Raw genomic sequence first — 21,955 nt, 5'->3', positions numbered from 1 at the left:
CTACTCTATATACAAATAGAAATATCCCAGTGTGCTTATACCATTATTCACATTGAGTTATTTGCAATTCAGTGTTTTCCTTCAATTAGATAGCCTTTAATGGTCTTAGATTCCTCCCATCTCTCCCCAAAGTTACTGATGGTACTTTTTCTATTTAATTGACACTACTGCCTTTAAATACAATTCACTGGTATTACAAAAATGGAAAGTGAAATATTCTATCAAGAGCTTATTAGTGAAGCGTTGCTGTTTTGTTTTCTTTTGTTTTTGTTTTTTCAGTGCTGGCATGCCATTCATGGAACTCTGTCCTGTCTAATCAATCAACCTGGGAACAACTTACAATCTTTTACGGATAGCATGGTGATAAATCAAGTTTTATTTCATGTATCAGTTTCTAAATTATAATAAACCAAATAGCAATATTCTCTAAATCATGTTTGAAGAGAAGGGAGGACATAATCTGATTATGCATGACAAGAAAACAAATCTCATTTGTAGAATACTTTAACTTGTTTATTGTAAACCAACCCCTCCCCCCCTTTTTTATAATGGGTTAACTTTTCCCTTTCTGTAAGGCCATAGCTGGTTTTTCTTTGACTAGTTCTTTGAACACGATTCTCACATAAGTGAAACTGAACATGCTGCATTAAGTCATCAGCTTTTTAAAAAATGTGGTTTTCTGGATAACTGGTACTTTGGGAGTTTTGTAATAACCCTTTTGGAGTCTAAACCAGCACATCTCCTCTCTGAGTTCATTCTAGAAAATGTGCTTTGTCTTTATCTTTAGTAATCCAAGACCGCTTGAAAATTAAGGCCATCAGGAAAATAGCAAATTGATGATGCAATTTCTTGTAGTGCTTTTTTCACACTACTACTTGATCGACAGATCTTCCTGAAACATTTTTATCAGGCACCTGTAAAACAGAACATGTCTGTTAATTCAAATTTTATAGTTCAACTGGAATCCTGTAAGTCAGATTCCTGTTTATACTCTTATTAAAAAAAATATTGATGTTAGTAGAAAGGCAAGACTTTCGCTCAATTTTGTCTTTTGATTATTTTCTGGTTAAACTTTTGTTTCTGTAAAAGCAGTCCAACTTCACTTGACTTATATTCTGGCATGCAAATGAAAAGCACTTTCATCACAATTACTCTGTTTCTAAAACTTTTATAACATGAAACTTGGAATGAAGAAATGCCTCAGACACAGTGAATGAGTATGTCAAAGAGTATGAAAAACTCCAAGTTCTGTCTTCCACAGAAAACAGGCTATACCTATGCACATTACTTAACTTGTGAAATTTCAGTTGCTTGATCTATAAAACAGGAGTAGTAACATCACCTCATAGTGGCTGTATGGATTAAAAGAAATAATGTATGGGGTGGTGCTTTATTATCTGTGCTATACAAATGTTAACTTTAACCTCATAAAGATCTATGGCATTTTCTATTTCTACAGATACACCTATCGAGAAGATAGAAGACTTACTTTCATCATCTGAATCAAATCCAAAGAGTGTCTGACATTTCTTTTGTGCAAGGTGAGCCTCAAGTGCTTCTGCATTACAGTAGGTGGTCAGGCATTTGCCACATCTTAATCTTTTCACGGATTTTTTACAAACGTTATCTTGATCAGAACAGGCATCTACTCTATCAGTCAGAAATTTTCTGCGTTTTGGCATACTAAGGTACCGTTCATCAAGGTAACTGGGAGGCAGTGGTCTGACATACGGCTTTGTTAAAATTAAGCCATATGAAGTATGTTCACTCGTCAGATTTGGTTTGGAAGGTGCCTGAGATACTGGCAGAGTATTATGTTCTTGTGGTACAACACTGGGTAAAATGGAACCATTTTCTGTCCTGATTCTATTTGTATCAATTTTCAAAGCAGGATCTGACACAACTAAAGGTGTCTGCTCTATTCCACTGTGTCCATTGACTAAATCACTAATACTACAATTATTTTCAGAATTTGGCTCTATGTCAGGCATCTTTTGGTCTATCAAGCTTATATCAGAAACAGTGTCATCAGAATGTTCATTTCCATTCTGAACTAAACCATCTGTTTTCTTTTCCATACTTTCTGTACATGTCTTTGGTTCTGTGGAATCTTTCCTTGATTTGCTAGTAGAAACTGGCAGACTAATAGTTTGTTTCTCATTACTAGATGAGTCTTTTTCCTGATGATGAGGATTTGAGTCTGTAAGAACATCCCAAACAATTGTTTCACTTGGTTGTGTAGATGATTCTGGTGTTTTACTTAAATAGTGCTGAGCTTCATGTTCATATAGCAGAGGAAGATCTTCAAAAAGCTCATGGCATTCTGGAAAACTACACTGAGCTTGAAATATCCTGTGACTTTTTGTGTGCTGAGCAAGCTGGAATGGTAACTTAAATGACTCATTGCAATTAAAATGCAAACAAAAGTACACATTTGGATAGCTGTGTCTATTAAGGTGATCTATAAAATGTTGAGAATCTTCAAATTGCCTTTGACAGAATTTGCATTTTCCTTTGCTCCACTTCATTACTGTTTGCCGCACGTTTAAATCAGTTGGATGTACAGTCCTTGCGTGTTTATTTAGAAATCCAATTCTTTTAAATATCCTGACACAACCAAGAGCAGGACATTTGAAGTTTCCTTCTTGATCTGTGGCATATATTTCTTTTGGATGGCACACAGTTCCATTGATTTTATGAAGTACTGAAGTTTCTTGATTCAGGTCATAATCGTCTTCTTCATAATCACCTTCTTCATCTTCTTCCTCCTCATAGTCATCCTCACATATAGTCAAAGGCTCTGAGACATTATGTAAAGAAGTATCAGGACTCCCATTTTCAATCATGTTTTCAATAACATCTTCTGATACACTCACGGGAATTTCAATGAATTCAGCCACATGTGCAGGGATGATTTCTTTGTTTCCATCACTGGAAGCAGTAATTGTCTCTATTTCCAAATTCTTATTTTCAGAATTCCCATTTTCAAATGAAATGAAAGTATCAGAACAATTTATTTCTTCCAAAGCAGGGATTTCCTGATCCTCCTGCTGAGCTGCAGCAATTTGCTGTCTTTGTATTTTCTTAACATGATTCTTTAAATGCTTCTGCATAAGTCCTCTGTTTCTAAATTTCCTACCACATATTACACATGAAAAACTGCCCTTTTTCTGATGAGCTTGGGCATGCCTTACAATGTGACCACCTAGAAATTCCTTGTTACATAACATACACCGATGCCTTGGGACATTGTGATCTACTTTGGAAACATGAAGAGCCATAAGATTTTTCTTTGTATTAATGGGACTCTTAGGTTGCACTTGAGATATATCATCAGGATCAAGCTCTCCAGTGCTCTGATCTGTAAGAGAGTCCAGCCCTTCATCTAAACCTTGCTGTTCCACTGCCTTTTTTAGATTACCTGTAGAATTTTCCAGTGTACTTTCATTTAGAAGTCTAACTGCTGACTTATCAGTCAGTAATGCTACACAGTTTTTCTTAATCATTACAAAGTTCCAGAATTCGGGATCAAAAAACAATCCCTTTTTCAAAATTGGAAGTAATTCAAAACGAACACGATTTTGAACACTACTTGTGCCTTCGTTATATTCCTCATCTGGACGTTTATAAAGCTCTTCAACAGTATGATAAGCTTCCAAGGAACGCTCAAGAAAAAATATTGAGAGTGCACAAATCCTGAGGATCTCCAAATCATTTGGCAAAAAATGTGCAATTGTTTTATAAATTAAACACTTAGTTTTGGGATCATCATGAAGATCTAGTTGTAGAGCACAACCACATATTTCAACACAAATTTGTAAGCCATCTTCTTCAACCTGTAAAAGGAAAAATATCATCACTAAATAAATACCTTTGTAAAAAAATTATTATACTTTTATCATTTTAAAATACAACTCTGAAATGAAGGCTGCATAAACACAGTATTCCAAATGTGCAGTTTCCCTCAACAGGTAGCCTTGTTTAAGTCTTTTTTAATATATAAGTAAATCTTTTTTAACTTGAGAATAATCTGGAAGATATAGCAGTTTAGCTTCCAGTTTGTTTAATTTTCAAATTTTATAATCTCTATGAACTATAATATAAAACGGTTCATAACCTTATGGTGATTAAGGTTTCTTACAAATATAGCCCCCTGTGTATTAGGTACCAATCTCACATTTTGAGGCAGAAGGTTAAATTAAATATATTTAAAGTATTTATCAATTTTAACATTTAACAGTGTTAAAAAAAGAACTATATACTTTTTTTAAAAAAACTGCTTGTAGAAATTCATAAATCTGCACTAAAAATATTACTTATTAAGTAATATTATCTCTCCAAGTAAAAGTGTGGCCCACATGAAAAGGGCAATTACAGTCCTTCCAAATCTAATAAAAATCATAATAACAAAACCTACATGGAAGTTACTGAAAATTATTCAAGCTTTGAAACTCTTACTGATGACTCAAGGATAACTGCATTGGGAATTTACTATCCATCTACCTTAACTCAAATGATAAATAATGGCCCTAGTAATGTGGAATGATAAATGCTTGTTTGAATAGAAAAAGACACAATGATAATATGTCTTTACAAGTGTGTGCTTGTGTGTGTACTGCCTACATATGGTACACTATGGATGACAGGAACACTACCTTGCCAGCCTCATGTCTTCGTTGTCTCTTACATGCTGTGTAACCCTGCTTAACTACTTATAGTTCTACAAGCAGACCTTAACTTTGCTCATCATAATCCCCCTTTACCTAGCTAGTAAATTCCTATCTATATCCTATTCATTGAGAATCAGTTTTACTCTGAAAGTTTTTCTCCTCATTCATTCTGGCCCCAGCCCTGGGACAGAGTTAAACATTTCCTATTCTTTCCACGGAGAGTAGCTTATACTTATTTATAAAAAGCACATACATAATTGTTTTGTAACTGTGTATGCCCCTGCCCCCTGACTTTGAATTCTTAAATCACAGGTAGTATCCTCCCACCATTAGCATAGAAGTTGGCATATAGTAACCTTTGAATAAATGTTTGTAAATGTGAACAGGATCAGATCTATTCTACTAATGACTATAACTTCCTCCTGTATATCCATCATTTCAGCTTAGAATCCTTTTCTGAATTCAAATTTCTTATTTCTGTTTATCTGTTACAATTAGATATTTGCACCTAGATTTTGTGAATTCAAAATTCACTGCTTCGAAACAGAATTCCTTCTCTTACTCCTGCCTTTATCCTTTCTATATCTTTTGTCTTATCATGTATCCAGTTGCTCAAGTCTAAAAATTTTAAGATCATGACAAAAGACAACGGGCTACTTCCTTACCTGAAATCCTTCAACAATTCCAGCACATTGACAGACTGAAGTTCCAGCTTGCAGTGCAGCATGCAAGTCAAGGTCTTAAGGATTTCCAACCACCACCCCTACCCCTGCAACTTCCTGGAGTCTCTTTGATTAGCCTCCTCCCTACATTTCTCTACCCTATTAATGCTGAAGGACAGTTGTGAAAGAACAAGTAATACAAGGAGGCAAAAAATGCTCGGTAAACTACAAAGTCCTCTACATGTTAGTATTAGCCTGCTCTACCATTCATAACCCAGCTAAAGCATCTTCTGTGAAGCCTTTCCAGATTTGTCATTTGTAATGTCTCATTCTTCAGAACTCACACAGCATTGTGTCTCTTTTCAAAGCACTGAGGCATACTGAAGCATAAATGATCTATTCAATCAGTAAAGGTGTTTTTAATAGAGTATAAATAGTTAAGCACATTTTAAAATATTTATTTCATCTTTGAATTTTTCCTCTTATAATCTTAAGATAACTAGACATGTGAATATAAGAAAGCTTTATGGTAACTATATGAACTTCACTTATATTGAAACTTTTTATAACAAAAATCTTTCAACTTTTGGTACAAATAAGAATCCTATGTAAAAAATATACATGGGTACATTTTATTTTATTTTTGTTTTTAAGTTTTACAGGTGATTCTGACGCACTTCATATGTTGAAATGATTTCATAGCATAGTTTGGTGTTTGGGTTTTTTTTTCTGTTTTTAATTGGGGGTACAGGTTAACTTTGACAGTGCATTTGAATAAATATTTCACTATTTAATAATGAAACTATGAATAGAGATAGTAAAGTAAATAGGAAATTTATAAAACTCTCTGAATGCAATGTTGCTAACTTTATATCATGAGGATGTAATTATACCACATGGTCATACATCTTATGAGTGATAATGGAAGTGGTAACTGCATAAGTATATAAGAAAAAGTAAAATATATTATTTAATGGATGCCTCTTATATATTTAAAAGTAACCTTCATAAAGATTCAGCTAAATGGAGCTACCTAAAGTACAGGGCAGTTTTATTTCCTTATCTTTGTATTCAAAGTTCAGTTAATATTTGAGGGGAAAAAGTTAAAGGATCTGCAGGATCCAATTTCACGTCTATTTAGGAGTCTTAGGTTGAAATGTACCCACATTTAAGTGACCCATGAAAAACTTCCTTTAGAACTATTTTTAAAAACAGGTAGTGGATTTCACTATTACTTCAAATATATACTTTAAAAGTTTGTCAGGTTTCAAAAATGCCTCAAAATTCATTGTTCCTTTTCACCTGAACACCAGACTTAAAACTATGAACCCCCATATTTTTCTGTGGAAGTGAGCAGGCATTACCTATGGATATACAAAGTCCATTTGCAAATAAGTTAAGATTCTACAAACAGGATTTAGGACAGTGTTAAAAGTGACAAACATTTAATTTTAAGGGAAGAGATAAAAGCTTCTTATGGAAGCAGTTGTTCCATATTAAATTTTAAATAACACCAAATTGATAGTTGTTCTCTTTTTTTCAGTTAATTTCACTCATGTATACCCTTCGTACCATGTTGAGAATTTGAGGTTGGGGGAAGGGAAAGATGTAATACATGGAGAATGTGGCTTTAAAATCCTCCTTCCCTTCAAATAAATTTTATCATAAAAGATTCAAGTTTCAGTAAACTGTCATTTAAATTTATTTAAAATTAAGGGATAAAGATATCCTATTTACCTCATCTTTAATGATTTTCATGAAAGGAAATATGACTCTCACATTAGTTGCTGTTCTTAAAAGCTGGTAGCATTGATCTACAAAAACTTGTTTTGAAGGATTAGACTTAAGCTGAAGTTTACTCCATATGAAAATCAACTCCCTGTAAATGAGAAAAATAAGAAATATCAAAAATACAGTTTATTCAAATACAGATATTAGCTATCTTTTGCTGATTCTATAGTACCCTGGCTGGGATGTATACAGAGTTGGCGTAAATGGATATTATGGTAACCTCCAAACTACTTCTGCTACCTGTATGGGACTAATAGAAGTCAGCAGAGATAGGGGTGGTGGTGGTGGTAAATCAGAAACTGTAATCTTACAGTGGTAAGGAATGAATTCTAATCATTTGCTGATAATTCTAGGCACCTCTAGTACGTGAAAACAAGATCTAATCCCTATGTACCACTATTAATGATACTACTTTAAAAAAATAAACTTTGGTCCTGAATACCTACTTGTAAATTTAGAAATCAGTTTTGTATTCTTTCTGCAAAGAAATATTCATATTTTTCATTTTCAATCTATTAAGATTGTACTATAGGTTACTATAGTTATAGGTTAACCAAAGTACTATAGGTTAAAAGTGTATGATACTATAGTACTGATTCTGAAATTTTATGTTTAAGATCATCTGCTTATCTATTAAGATGGGGTACTTTTTAAACAGACAAGCTACGGACAACTTAAAGTATTTCACAGGTAGATTCTTTTCTAAAATATGGCCAAAGTTATTAGATAGACAAAATAGGAGGAAAGGAGTTTTGAGATAAAGGAAATAATAAGATATAATTGATATATTTAGATATCACATGCTAGTAAATTAGAATTCTTTAAAATGTGTCATGTGACATAAAGCATGATAATCTAAAAAGTATTAAAATAACTGACGAAAAAAACTTTTAAGAGATTTACTGAGTATGTACTTTGAGCCCAACATATGTAACTATTAAGTCTGAGATAGCTTGACTACTATCGTGAAGGAGCACATGTTCCAATACAGAAAACACAAAAGAGAAAGTGATAGCAAGCAACATTGAAGAAATAAAACCAAAATTCTATTTCCATTTCCTTCTCTCTGTGAGCATTCATTTTTCAGTCCACAACCCCACTTTTTTTACATACATAAATGCTTACCAGGTTTCACACCTTTGCTCCCAAACCCGAGCTCGGACTTCTCTCCCAATTTCCATTCCTGCATATTTCAATTTACATTGCTATCACCATAACTCACTTAGAATGAATGATACTCCTGCAAAACTGCTTATCTTTTCTCTAAGTGAGACAATGACAATAAACATTCCTCAAACCTGTTTGGTTCTAATCTGTTTATTTCCCACAACCTATGTATTTTTTTCTTTTCTTTTTAAAGATTTTTATTTATTTATTCATCAGAGACACAAAGAGAGAGGCAGAGACATAGGCAGAGAGAGAGGCAGGCTCCATACAGGGAGCCTGATGTGGGACTCGATCCTGAGACTCCAGGATCACACCCTGGGCCAAAGGCAGGCACTTAATTGCTGAGCCACCCTGGTGTTCCAGCCTATGTATTTCAATTATATTTTTGCCCACAACCATTCCATGCTTCTCAGTGCAACTACCTTAGGCTCTCTATGTACTTCTACTGGGGTTGCTAAACTGATCTGTTTCCAGACTTTCAAATCATTTCATTCAGTGCTTATTCCATATGTCATGTAGTATTAATAGCAACAAAAACATGGGTTTTGGCATCAGAAGGATAGGATTTTAATCCTGGGCACTCTTTGAGGTTAATTAGTTAATGTGCTTTGTTTATTCTCCTTAAAAAAAAAAAAAAAGATTTATTTATTTATTCATGAGAGACACAGAGAGAGGGAGAGGGAGGGAGAGGGAGAAGAGAGATGCATGCAGAGGGAGAGGGAGAGGGAGATGCAGAGGGAGAAGCAGGCTCCCCACAGGGAGTCTGATGTGGGACTGGATCCCGGATCCTGAGATCACGACCTGAGCAGACGCTTAACCACTGAGCCACCCAGGAATCCCTTCTTTTGTTTATGCTGATTTACTGTATTTGGGAAACTACCTCATTTCTAAGGTGAGCTTATCTTTCAAAGTCCTTATCAAGTACTCGTTCTTCATGAATGCCTTCTTGAATACCCCAAACTAAAGTGATAACAGAGGGTCCTTTTCAAACAGAGGGTCCTTTAGAACAGATCTTCAGAACAGATCTTATCCCTCTGGTTTGTTTCATGCCTTTCATATATCCTTATTGATATTTTGTAGGTCCTGCTCCCCCAACTATTACTACATTGTAAATCTCAATGACACATTGTATAGTGGTGGTAGTGGCAAGAACATGAGACTGGGAGTAAGAGACTTCTCAAAAGGGCATTATACATTAACTGGTGTGTATTACCCAGTTCTCAATGAGCCATCTTTCTCTGGAAATAGCTCTACTACACACGGTTAGAATCCCAATGGCCGTATTTCCTATGTGATCCTCCACACTAGGAAACCGACCCCAGAGTTAGGCCAGTCAGAGTCCCTGGAATGTTCTCAGCTCTAAATTATGAAGGCTGGAGACTGTTGACATTCCTTCTGGTCTGCAACAGGAGAGAATGAAGTCAACTGGCAGAAAAGAGAAATCCACATCCCTGGTAGCAGTTATATTTGGGGACCTACTATATCCTTTTTTATGTCATACCCCAGTATTTTTTCCACATGTAATACTTTTTCCCTAAACTAGTTAGACATAGGACGTTATCACTTGCAAACTGACTAGTATAAATTCCAATGCCATCTTATTCCTAGCTATGTGGTTTTTCTTTCTTATCCAGTCTTCTTATGCATAAAGAGAATTGAGGTTGGTAAAATGTCTAGTATATACCAATGTTTAATAAATCACCAATTTCCTATATTCTTTCTTTATCTTTATAGTCTTAATGGTACCAAGCACTAAGATTTATTCAATAAATATTTGGTAGTTAATAAACTGGTAAAAATAAATATACATAAAAATATATTCCTAAATGCAGCACTAAGAGGGAGCCTGTTAAAAATATATTAAGAGAAACTACAGACAGAATGGTATAAAAGATGATGGTGGACATTCTATATAAGGGGTATTTTATGATCAAGGGGATGAGGAAAGCAGATTAACTGTGTTTTAAAAGACATGCATCTCTGCAACAGATTTAAAGAGAAAAAATAAAAAATGATATTTGGAAGTTATGGCATTGCATTCATTTTTATACAGATGAATGTTTAACATATTAGAAATGTATATATTCCCCAACTTGTTCCAAAAAATAAGTTGAGATTCCTAATATACATCCTTAGGGTACAGTATTAGTTTTCTTTTTTGAAGAGAGAGATCTTATTTTCCTTTGTTTCTGCTAATTCAGGATGAAACTTGGTGAACAAAATGTAATCTCAAGAGATAATAAACCTGCCAGGAAAAGGCTACCAATATGGATTTTAGTTTTCTAGCAGGCAAAGAAGAAGTATCAGGATATAGTTATGAAGTTCCATTTTGACTGAATTTACAAAAGGGTTCTCAGGTTTTCTTGTATAATGGTTTTTGAAGGAAAAGAAAACACCCTGAAAACCACTGATAGTCTTCTTTGCCTATAAGCAAATACTGTTTATGAAGCTTACATTTTCTTTTCAAACAGAGGGTCCTTTAGAAAACATAGCACCTATATGGTATACAAACACATTTCTCAGCTAACTACAAATAAAATCATCAAGTAACAAGTTGCAGAGAATGCAGGCTACAGCCACCCTTATAACATAGATTTATATATATATATATATATATATATATATGAACTATGTATAGTAAGTAGTATTTAATAGCAAAGACTGTGAGTCAGGCTGCCTGGGTTTGAATCCTGGCTTCATTATTTACTAGGTTAGGCATAATACTATCTATCCCATAAGATTACTGGAATAAATAAGACAATGCAAATACAAAGTACAGACTATGGAAAGCACTCAATAGATATTAGTAGCTGCTGTCAGCAATGGTGAAAGAAATGGGATTGGTAACTTGATCCATTGGCTTCAAATAGAACAAAACTGTACTCTGGATCAGCATCTGTTCAGAGCAGGAGATGAGGTTAAGCTGGTTCATAGGGAAGGCCAAAAGGAAACAGACAACACAGAACTTGTAGGCTGGAAAGAATCTTGCTCCTCAATTACGGTGAATATCAATCTTGAAGCAAGAGAAAAGGACCCCACCATTCAAAATATAGAGGAAAGGTAGAAGAAATAAGAGAGCAGGCAACCAGAACTCTGCCTACTCAGAAGGAAGGATAAAGGAATAGTCGGCAGCTGGGAGTTGCATACCCAGCTTCTATTCTTAGAGGGTGCCAGTGACTGGGGGCAGGAAAGATAGACACTCTTCTATTTTAGGTCCCTCCCTAAAGAGTAAAATGGTTAGTCAAAAGAAGGAAATATTTTCTTGGTCTTTTTGTTTGTTTGTTTATACTTGAGATTCCTATTTATTTATGAGTATATTAAAATGAAAAGGCTAAAGATATCCTGTTTAAATAGGTTAATATAGCCATAGTCAGAACATTCCTTTCCTCCTTTCCCTAGGAAAGACCTACTATAGGAAAAGACCTACTATAACAGTCATGACTGTATTCTGTTTCAGAATAACTACATTTCAAGAAATAATAATACTTCAGGGGCACCTGGGTGGCTCCGTCAGTTAAGCGCCCAACTCTTGATTTTGGTCCAGGTCATGATCTCAGATTCGTAAGACTGAGCCATGTGTTGGCATGGGATCTGCTTGAGATTCTCTCTCTCCCTCTCCTTCTGTCCCTCCCCCTCATGAAAGAAAGAGAGAGAGAGAGAGAGAGAGGAAGGAAGGAAGGAAGGAAGGAAGGAAGGAAGGAAGGAAGGAAGAAAGAAAGAAAGAAAGAAAGAAAGAAAGAAAGAAAGAAAGAGGGATGCCTGGGTGGTTCAGCAGTTTAGCACCTGCCTTTGGCCCAGGGTGTGATCCTGGAGTCCTGAGATCGAGTCTCACATCAGGCTCCCTATAGGGAGCCCGCTTCTCCCTCTGCCTGTGTCTCTGCCTCTCTCTCTCTCTCTTTCTCTCTGTGTGTCTCTCATGAATAAATAAATAAAATCTTTAAAAAAAAAAAGAAAGAAAAGAAAAGAAAACAGAGTAATACTTTAAAAACTATTTAAAGTTTTATGTCTTACCACTTTCTCCTGATTCCTTCTATTTAAAATTCCAATTTCATGGTAACTTTTTAATATAAATTTACATAATCTAACTAAAAATATACTCTCCTAGAAGATAAGTCCATTAGTTTCTAGACCCAGCTTTGCTACTAATTAGCCATTTGACTGTATCTGAGTCTAAAGATTTTAATCTCTAAAATAAGAATATTAAATGAGTTTATCATTAAATCTATCTTCACACTTTTTTAAATATTTAAGAATTTAGGTCCAAGATGGCAACATAGGGAGACCTTGAATTCACCTTCTCCGAGGACATACCAAATCTACACCCATTTATAGAGCAATTCCTCCTGAAGAACTGAGGACCGAATGAACAACTTCTGCATAACAAGAGATAGGGAAACCCCAGAGAACAATAAGAAAGATGGAGACATGGTAATGAAGGGCACCCCCACTCCCAAAACTGTGAACGGCAAGGGGAGGGGTGGTACTGAGGGACTGTAAGCAAATTCATCTGTCCTGAGGCATAAAAACAAAAACAACCAAAAACCAAAAAGCTGCAGTTTAAAAGGGCAACTAGAACTTAAAGGATCTAGCCCTGGAACTTTGCCAAACAGCAGCGACACTGCTGAAACTCTCTCTACGTCAGTGGGGCTATCAAACACTACAGTTTACATTCCCTATCCTTGACGGCATGGATAGGAGCATGGTCCAAGCCCTCTATTGCCTCAATGAGCCCTGGTTCTCCCATACCAGCCCCAAATGTTCCACCAAGGCAGCCCCAGTACAGTGCACACCAGGACACCTGTAGTCAGTGTTCACTATAACTCCAGACTACTTGACAAGGTACACAGGCACAAAACACCCTGAAATAGTCCAGGCTTATACCACTTGAGCTCCAGACAACTTGCCAGGGCACCCCTGGAGCAGAGCATCCTAGGGCATTGTGCTCCACTCCATACCTGCTTCTGCTTCAGCCACCCCATGAGGGCAACCCCCTCCACAGAGTATCCCAGGACACCTCTGCCTGTACCCACCTTACCATCTGCTGTCACCTTCAACAGAGGAGAGCCCCAGGACCATCTTGCACCCATTTCAGCTTCAGCTGTCCTGCCAGTGTGCCTTCTATGCAGAGAAGCCTAGGACCATCCCCAACTCACACTTGCTTCAGCTCTGCCCTTCCCAAGTGTGGCCCCAGTATAGAGCGGGCTAGCCACACTTCCAGCTAGGTAGCCAATGTCATTAGGCACACACAGTCTACATAGGACATGACCACACACAAGACCATTCCTTCAAGTTTAGTTCCACCTAATTCATAGAAACAAACACAAAGTCAAGCAAATGAGGGGACCAAGGAATACGCTCCAAAGGAAAGAACAAGAAAAAAACCTCATAAAAAGAACTAAATGAAACAGATAATCTATCTACCTGATAAAGAGTTCAAACTAATGGTCATAAAGACGCTCACCAGAGAGGAGAGAAGAATGGATGGACTCAGTGAGAACATCAACAAAGAAACAGAAAACTTAAAGAAGAACCAATCAGAGTTTAAAAGTGCAAGAACTTATGAACCCAAGGAGGTCCACACCACTACACATACTAATTAAAATGTCAAAGAGGAAAGATAAAAAAGTAGTTCCTTACTCAGAACTATGCAGTTAAAAGCTCAGAGAGTAGGCATGAAAACCTACATTAAATAACAAGCCCTCTGTGACCATGTGCTTACTAAAGTTTTTGAAGAGCTATTTGATATTAGAATGACAGAATTTAAATTCCTTAAGGTTGCTTAATGCATGTACCAATTTATGTGTATACAGTGGTGTTGAGGAGTGATAGATGGGGTGGAAGAGTACTAAAGTACGATAGACCTGACAGTGTGGGAACTAGTTATGAAAATGACAGTTTCCTTGAGGGTGGACAGTGTGACAATCAGGACAATAGAGAAAAAGATACATGAACAGGCACTGGCTACTAAAATGTCTTATGGTAAAAATAAACAAACAAACAAATAAATAAAATGTCTTATGCTTATGCTGCTTGATGGCTGTGGTTTATTACATAACTCCTTCTGTGAAATAAACCCTATTATGGTGATAGTTTTCAAAAACTATTACGAGAAATAAAGTAGACTGAAGCATATAATGTAAAACATGTACTTAAATTTGACCAATTCCTAAAAGTAATAGTTGCTGTTTTTAGGAGTGTGGTATCCTCTGAAAGCCCAAATATCTCTTGATTCACTATTCTGTATACTTTTTATCACCACCAGTCACTCTCAAACCTATATATAACTTTAACTAACAACCTGTAGCCACTAGATTAAACAATTTAATTAAACTAGCAGTTTATCTTATTTCTTAAATTTCTTATCTTTAGTGACATTAGTCCTGGAATTTCTCTCTTCAGAAAAATAAACTTGAAATATAAGACAATATATATACTGAAGGCTTTCTACTCTATTAAAACCTACCACTAATGTTAAGCTTATCTATTAAAGAGAATGTTTGTGAAAAATAAAATACATATTGCAATCAAAAGTATTGAATAAAAAATGCCTATAGTTGGGGCACCCGGGTGGCTCAGTCAGTTAAGGGTCCCACTCTTGATTTCAGCTCAGGTCATGATCTCAAGGTTGTAAGAGGAAACTGCTAAACTAATGAATGAAATCAAATAACTAAGTAAATGGAGAGATATTCCATGTTTCCATGGATAGGGAAATTCAATTGACTTGACAAACTCAATTGTCATGATGTCAGTTCTTCCCAACTTGATCTACATATTCAATGCAATCCCAATAAAAAAAAATGAGGAGATTGTTTTATGGATATCAACAAATTGATTCTATGGTTTATATTGAGAGGCAAAAGACCCAGAATAGCCAATACAATACTGAAGAACAAAGCTGGAGGACTGATGATACCCTACTTCAAGACTTATTTATAAAGGTAAAGTAATAAAGACAAGGCTGTATTGGTGAAGGATTAGAACAAATATATCAAGAGAACAGAATAGAGAGCAAAACAATAGACCCACATAAGTATAGTCAACTGATTTTTGACAAAGGAGTATAGGTAGTACAATGGAGTGAAGATAGTCCCATCAACAAATGGTGCTGGAACAACTGGACATCCACATGCAAAAAAAAAAAAATGAATCTAGACATACACTTTGTATCTTTCACAAAGATTAACTCAAAATGGATCACAGACCTAAACATAAAATGCAAAATTGTAAAATTCCTAAAGATTAACATAGGTGAATACCTAGGTGACCCTGAGTATGGTAATGCCTTTTTAAAACACCATAGTCATGATCCATGAAAGAAATAATTGGTAAGCTAGATTTTGTTAAAATTAAACTCTGCTCTGTGAAAGACAATATCAAAAGAATTAAAAGACAAACCATAGATTGGGAAAAAATATTTGTAAAAGACATCTGATAAAGGACTATGATCCAGAATATACAAAGACCTTTTGAAACTCAACAAAAAGAAAACTAATAATTTGATTAAAAATGAGCCAAATAACTTAACCAACACCTCACCAAAGGAGATACATAGATAATAAAAAAACAAGCATATGAAAAGATGCCCCATATCATAGATCATCAGGAAAATACAAATTAAAACAGGATACCACTACACACCTATTAGAATGGCCAAATTCTGGAACACTGACAACAGCGAATGCTGGTGAGGATGAACAACAGGAACTCTCATACACTGCTGGTGGGAATACAAAATGGTACAGCCACTTTGGAAGACAAGTTTGGCAGTTTCTTACAAAACTAAACACACTCTTACCAAACATTTCGGTAATTGTGCTCCTTGCTATTTACCCAAAGGATGTGAAAACTTACATCTACAAAAAAACGTGCGCAAGGATGTTTACAACAGCTTTATTCATAGTTGCCAAAACTGGGAAGCAACCAAGATGTCCTTCAGTAGATGAATGTATAACTAAACTGGTACATCCAGACAATGGAATATTATTCAGCACTAAAAAGAAACAAGCTATCAAGCTATGAAAAGACATGGTGGAACCTTAAATGCATTATTACTAAGTGAAAGAAGCCAATCTGAAAAGGCTATATACACTGTATAATTCTAACTATATGACATTGTGAAAAAGAAAAAACAATGACAACATATAAAAAGATCAGTGGTTTCCAGAAGTGAGGGGTGAGGGGAGGAGATGAATAGGTGAAGCACAGAGGACTTTTGGGGCAGATGAAAATATTCTGTATGATATTTTAATGATGTATAACATTATATATTTATCCAGACCCATACATTATATAACACCAATAGTGAGCCCTAAGATAAACTATGGACTTTGAGTGTTTATGATGTACTACTATAGGTTCATCCTTGTTTTGTTTTGTTTTGTTTTGTTTTAAAAAAGGTACCATTTTGGTGAGTAATGTTTTTTGTTTTATTTTTGGGTAATGCTAATAATGGGGGAAGCTATGCACATATGGGGATGGGGATATAATGGGAAATGTCTGTACTTCTCTCTCAATATTGCTGTAAACCTAAAATGGCTTTAAAAAATAAAGTCTTGGAATCCCTGGGTGGCTCAGCGGTTTAGCACCTGCCTTCAGCCCGAGGTCTGATCCTGGAGTCCCGGGATCAAGTCCCACATTGGGCTCCCTGCATGGAGCCTGCTTCTCTCTCTGCCTGCCTGTGTCTCTGCCTCTCTCTCTCTCTCTCTGTTTGTGTCTCTCATGAATAAGTAAATAGAATCTTAAAAAATAAATAAAGTCTTGAAAAACTAACATTCCACATTTAATTCAAAATATAATTGTTTCATTAAAATGAAACATACTTTATAATATATACTGTCAATTACTGGTACATAGTCATTATCATTTTTAGGTCTTACAACTTACTGTTGTTTCTTGCGCAATAAATTTTTAAAAAGTAACATTTTCACATAACTTTTTGAAAAACAAAGTCCAGACTCTGCTAACCAATTCTTCTTCTGTTCCTCATCTTATCATTTCAGTTTCAGCACTAGGAACACTTACCAGATACAGTACATATCCCCATTCTGGAGCTGTGGAATAAGAAAGGATTCACAGAGTTGCAAGGCTAACATAGTCTTGCCTTCTTTTTCAGTGTTACAGATGATATCAATCCCACTCTTACAATCAGTTTTCAATAAATGCTACAAAAGGAAAAGAAAAATCAGTTCATATCAACTAAAAATATCTAAAAAGGCTAGTTGCATTAAATATATAAAGTTGACATTCAAGAAAAAATTAGATTTCTGGTTTTCTTCTACAAAGACAATGATACAGAAATATTTTCATAGCTTTACTATGTAGCATCTACAGTTTCATGACTACTTTTAATCCCATTAATGTCCATAACTTGTAGATAAATAGGTTCTATTATTAGGAAAAGATTAATTATTTCACCTTAAAAAAAACAAAATAACAAACATGAGCATTTAATTTCTTAGTATTTTATTTAAAAGGCAAAATACTTTATAAAAGTATTTACCAAAAAAGTGCTGAATTAAAATTTTTCTTTAAAATGATTCTCAGTTTTTATTTAACCTCTTATTTGTCACATAAGAAGCTCAACGTGAACAATGCTTATTGATGTTTTGTTAATTTCATCATTTATTAATATCAGATTGTCTAATTCAACAGAAGCTCAAAGAATGGTGCCAATGAGAACACATCAAGATAATGTATTCTTAAAATCTTTGCTGTTACTATAAAAGGAATTTAATAAGAATGGGCTACCTTTTTTTTGGTAAGGTTAAAAGAGGAATAGGCAAATATAATCTCAAACAATACCTCCCGGAATAGCTGATCTTCTACAGGTGACATAAACAGACATGTGAAGAGTGCTTGATGGAAGTACAAGTCTTTGCTGATTTCTGGGTGATTTATACAAGATTTAATAAGAGCCATTGCTTCAGGTATGCGTTCACAAGCAATTAGGTATCTGGCACGCAGTTCAAAAAACAGCGGATTTTCAGAACTTAAATATTTGTTCACTATATTAAAAAGAAAATACTCTTATTACTCTTAAGAAAAGATTCTCAAAGTTGCTTGAAATTTTGCCACTAACATGTAGTATCTAATTAGATTAAGTAGTTATTTAATTAGCATTTTCCTCAGTACGAGTTTGTGAAAAGAATTCTCAGTTATATGATTGGAAAAATGAAAATAAGAACACCACCAAAACAGTGCTTGAGAATAATCTATTGATTTCTTTTCAGTCTAAAAAGTGAAAAAAAATTTAAAAGGAAAATAAAATGAAATATTCTCTTTCAGTTCACTAATATGTTAAAATGTTTCAGATAAATAGGGTCTGGAATTTCTAGTCTATTATATGCTTTATTATTTTACTGCCCAATATTTTCATTACTCGAAGATTAAAAGGCTGAATCCTGATTTGTCAGTAAACCACACTAATTTATATTAACTATAGAGAAAAGTAATTTAATTAATGAAAATGTAATATATTTTATTATATATATTAATAGTAGTGCTAATAGGACTGCTTATTAATATATGCTCATTTGTCACTAAGAATAATTACTAATACTTGCTTTTACACAATTTAAAAATATATAAACACCTTTTATCTACATAAGTTTATTTAGACCTAACAACAACCTATGGCAGGTATCATACTTCTTTCACAGATCACAAAACTGAGTCTCAGAGAGGTCAAATGACTTGCCCAAGGACAAAGAACAAGTTGGTAGAGGAGGAACAATGACCCATATTTCAAATCCAAAGTGTTTTTATTAGTTGTGTATGTTTAATCAGTAGCTCCTAAAATGCCTATGAGTGGTGTTTTATTTGGGCTTCAACGTTTGCCTTGCAATTCTGTTTACTATATATGATAAGCAGACAGTGATTTGTATAGCTATTGCAAAGATAAACTTCAAACTAGTCTTCACCCTTATAGTCACCAACTAGAGGAGAGTCATCCATGTTAATCAGGCCCCAGAGCAGCTTTTCCCAAATGAGGTATGCTAGTGGAGGTATGAAAGGAGTATTTACATAAGGACTAGAAGGAGAGAGAGAGATGCCATCAGTCCTCATACCAACAACAGATTTGTACTAACTCCTAGTCAGAAAAGCTTCAAAGCTTCCCTAAAAGTCCAAACTTTCTTCTCCTTTGTTCTCACTCCTTTTGAAACTCTTTGTCTAGGTCCTGACTGCTCTGGCCACATTCCCCAGTCTCCTCATAGTTTTCTTCAGTCTATCACTGTTCCCACCTTCCCTATATGGACTCTCAATACTTTTCTTCAGTGATCCAACTCTTTCTCTTCAGTTACAGTTTCCTCCCTCTTCAGTTTTTTATTCCTTTCTGAAACCCTCATATCAAGTTCCAGTCTCCTTTGTATTCTCCTGGGTATTTACCACTAAACCACGTCATATATACCATAGCTCTCTCCTCCTACTCTGATCCTACCTCTCCTTTCCATCCCACCACTTTGCACTACTTCTCCTCATCTTCATCTTCTCTCACATCTTTGTCACAGTCCTCCACATTTGTATCTGGGGTTGGCTTGCTCTTAAGCTGGAGAAGCATAGCCCCTTCTCCACTCAGCTCTACCCAAAGCCCACCTGCAATCCTTAACCTAAGACAAATGGAAAGATCCTAACCTGCTCAGCATACTATGTGGTATGAAGTATCCTCACTGGACCAAGGCCTGAATGGTTCCAAGGCTAGGAAGCCTTATCTTTTCTTTTGCCATCTTACTACTGCACTCCATGGGCTCTCCAAGCTTTCAAATGTTCTCCAGTTTTTTGCTTATACTACTGCTGAGTTTACATTCTAGGTTTGATGATCCAAAATGCTCTGGGGCTCAAGAATTATATGGCAAACATTTTTAAAAAGAAAAGTAATTGACAGCCTCCTGCCTCAAAAGGAAATTCTGGCTCACAGGAAACACTGTGGATCTAAGATGAAGAGGAGGTGATATCAAAGAAGTATGCAGGGCACTAAGGGAATATGAGATAAAACTGAATTTCTACTAATGGATAAAGTTTGGGAAATACTGCTCCAGAGTATCTGGAATTGAAATTTACTTATTCATTCAACTAATCACTCATTCACTTACACCTTCAACTAATCACTCATTCACTTACACATGGTCATTCATTCAGTTAACAAATACTTATATTGAGCACCTACTTTGTACCAAGCACTGGGCTGGGTACAGGATATATAGTAGTGGTGATAAAAATTGGCAGAGTTCCAGCCCTCACAGAGTTTCCTGTATAAGGGAGATTCCATGTGCTTAAGCAGGGTGTTTTTTTAAGGGTGTTTGTTCCTACTTAAATAGATTTTTAAAATATAACAAGTGGTGAAAACCAACTCTTAGTAACATTTGAATAGTAAAAATAAAAGTGTTAACACTCTGAATTCCCATTATAATACATGGGAAGTTACTGGAAATAAATGTACCTAGTCTGGTGTCAAAAGTCATTCTTGGGCTAGGTTAGTATAACAATTTAAACACATTTCATGTGAAAATACATTACTCTTATTCAGTATTAGAAGATAAAGAGAAATCACTATTACTGCTCTAATTAGAAATGAAATTGCGCTTGCTTCTCACAAATGTTGGTTTTGATTTTGAGTCTCCTGAAGTACCTATCTCCTGAGATGCTGGCTGGGCTTTAAGAACAGCTTGCAACACTGGATCTTCCCATGGGCCACCATCTCTAATGATTCGAGTCACCAGTTCCAGATTCACATTTCCATATCTGCGGAGGTGATTCTGGCATTCCTAGGAGAGAAAAATCATTTTGGCTTTGTGAATTTAAAGGGGTTAAAAACTAAACTTGATCATCCTTGTCAATAAAATGACTGATGGTCAATGAGGCAGCTATTAAATTATAAGAGAAAGGGTTGCTATAGTAACCTAGTAGGGTGTCAAAACCCCATCAGTACACAAATAGGCTTTAATGCCAAAGGTTACAGAGTTATTACATAATTGGACTTAGAAAATCCAATTACAGTAGGGATGAAGTGTAACCCAAGGGAAAAACTTAAGGGATGCATCATTTCTAGGAAAAGAACCAGGTTGCAAAACCTAAGGGAAAAACTTACAGGATGCATCATTTCTAGGAAAAGAACCAGGTTGCAAAAATGTAAAACTTAAATGTTCAGTTAAATTTATGTGAAGGCTCATAAAGCTTCTGTTAACAATGGCAAGCAAGAGCCTGACTATAAGAAGGAGGTACAGGGGTTCCTGTCCAATACAGTTTGGGGTTGGCAGATAGACACAGGTCCCTTGCTCTGATCCCAAATGTAAACTCTAAATTGTGGTGAAAGGCTGGATGGAAGATGGAAATTCTATTGCATTTTGTTGTGTTAGCAGATTTGTAATCTTGGGATGAAGAAATGGTAGACTGAAGGAATGAATCCAACCTATAATAAGAAAACTTCACATTTGTTTTAAGATAAATAAGTATTGATAAGTTGGGCATTAATTGATCATTTGTCCATGCATTTTTCTGTGATGTTTTTAAGATGTTTGAAATGTTTTTAGAGAATGTTATATTAAACTCGTGATTATAATATGAATTATGTAACAAGTTTGTAAACAAATCTTAGTAATTAGGAGAATTTGGCTGACTGAATTTAAATGTATAAAATTTAGATTTATAAAATTTAATTGTTTGATTATG

The 21,955-nt window shown here is 35.2% G+C and overlaps 1 protein-coding gene across 2 annotated transcripts in view; it reads right to left on the bottom strand.

Annotated features, from left to right (window-relative positions):
- Window positions 1-491: 491 nt before the first annotated feature.
- Window positions 492-21,955, bottom strand: part of ZNF654 (zinc finger protein 654) — an 89,402-nt gene continuing 67,938 nt past the window's right edge. The window contains exons 4-9 of one of the 2 annotated variants that reach the window (XM_025988904.2): window positions 20,916-21,051; window positions 18,092-18,294; window positions 17,312-17,451; window positions 7,070-7,211; window positions 1,490-3,836; window positions 492-914 (exon numbers count right to left, since the gene is read on the bottom strand). In XM_025988904.2, the coding sequence (XP_025844689.1) occupies window positions 907-914; window positions 1,490-3,836; window positions 7,070-7,211; window positions 17,312-17,451; window positions 18,092-18,294; window positions 20,916-21,051 (2,976 nt within the window). In that variant the 3' untranslated portion in view covers window positions 492-906. The remainder of the gene's footprint in view (window positions 915-1,489; window positions 3,837-7,069; window positions 7,212-17,311; window positions 17,452-18,091; window positions 18,295-20,915; window positions 21,052-21,955) is intronic. The other variant, XM_025988905.2, reaches the window with a different exon arrangement.

Source organism: Vulpes vulpes, chromosome 15 (assembly GCF_048418805.1).
Source record: "Vulpes vulpes isolate BD-2025 chromosome 15, VulVul3, whole genome shotgun sequence".
NCBI classification, from domain to species: Eukaryota; Metazoa; Chordata; class Mammalia; order Carnivora; family Canidae; genus Vulpes; species Vulpes vulpes.
The sequence above is the reverse complement of the archived record's forward strand: the minus strand, read 5'-3'. Positions and strand labels throughout refer to the sequence as shown.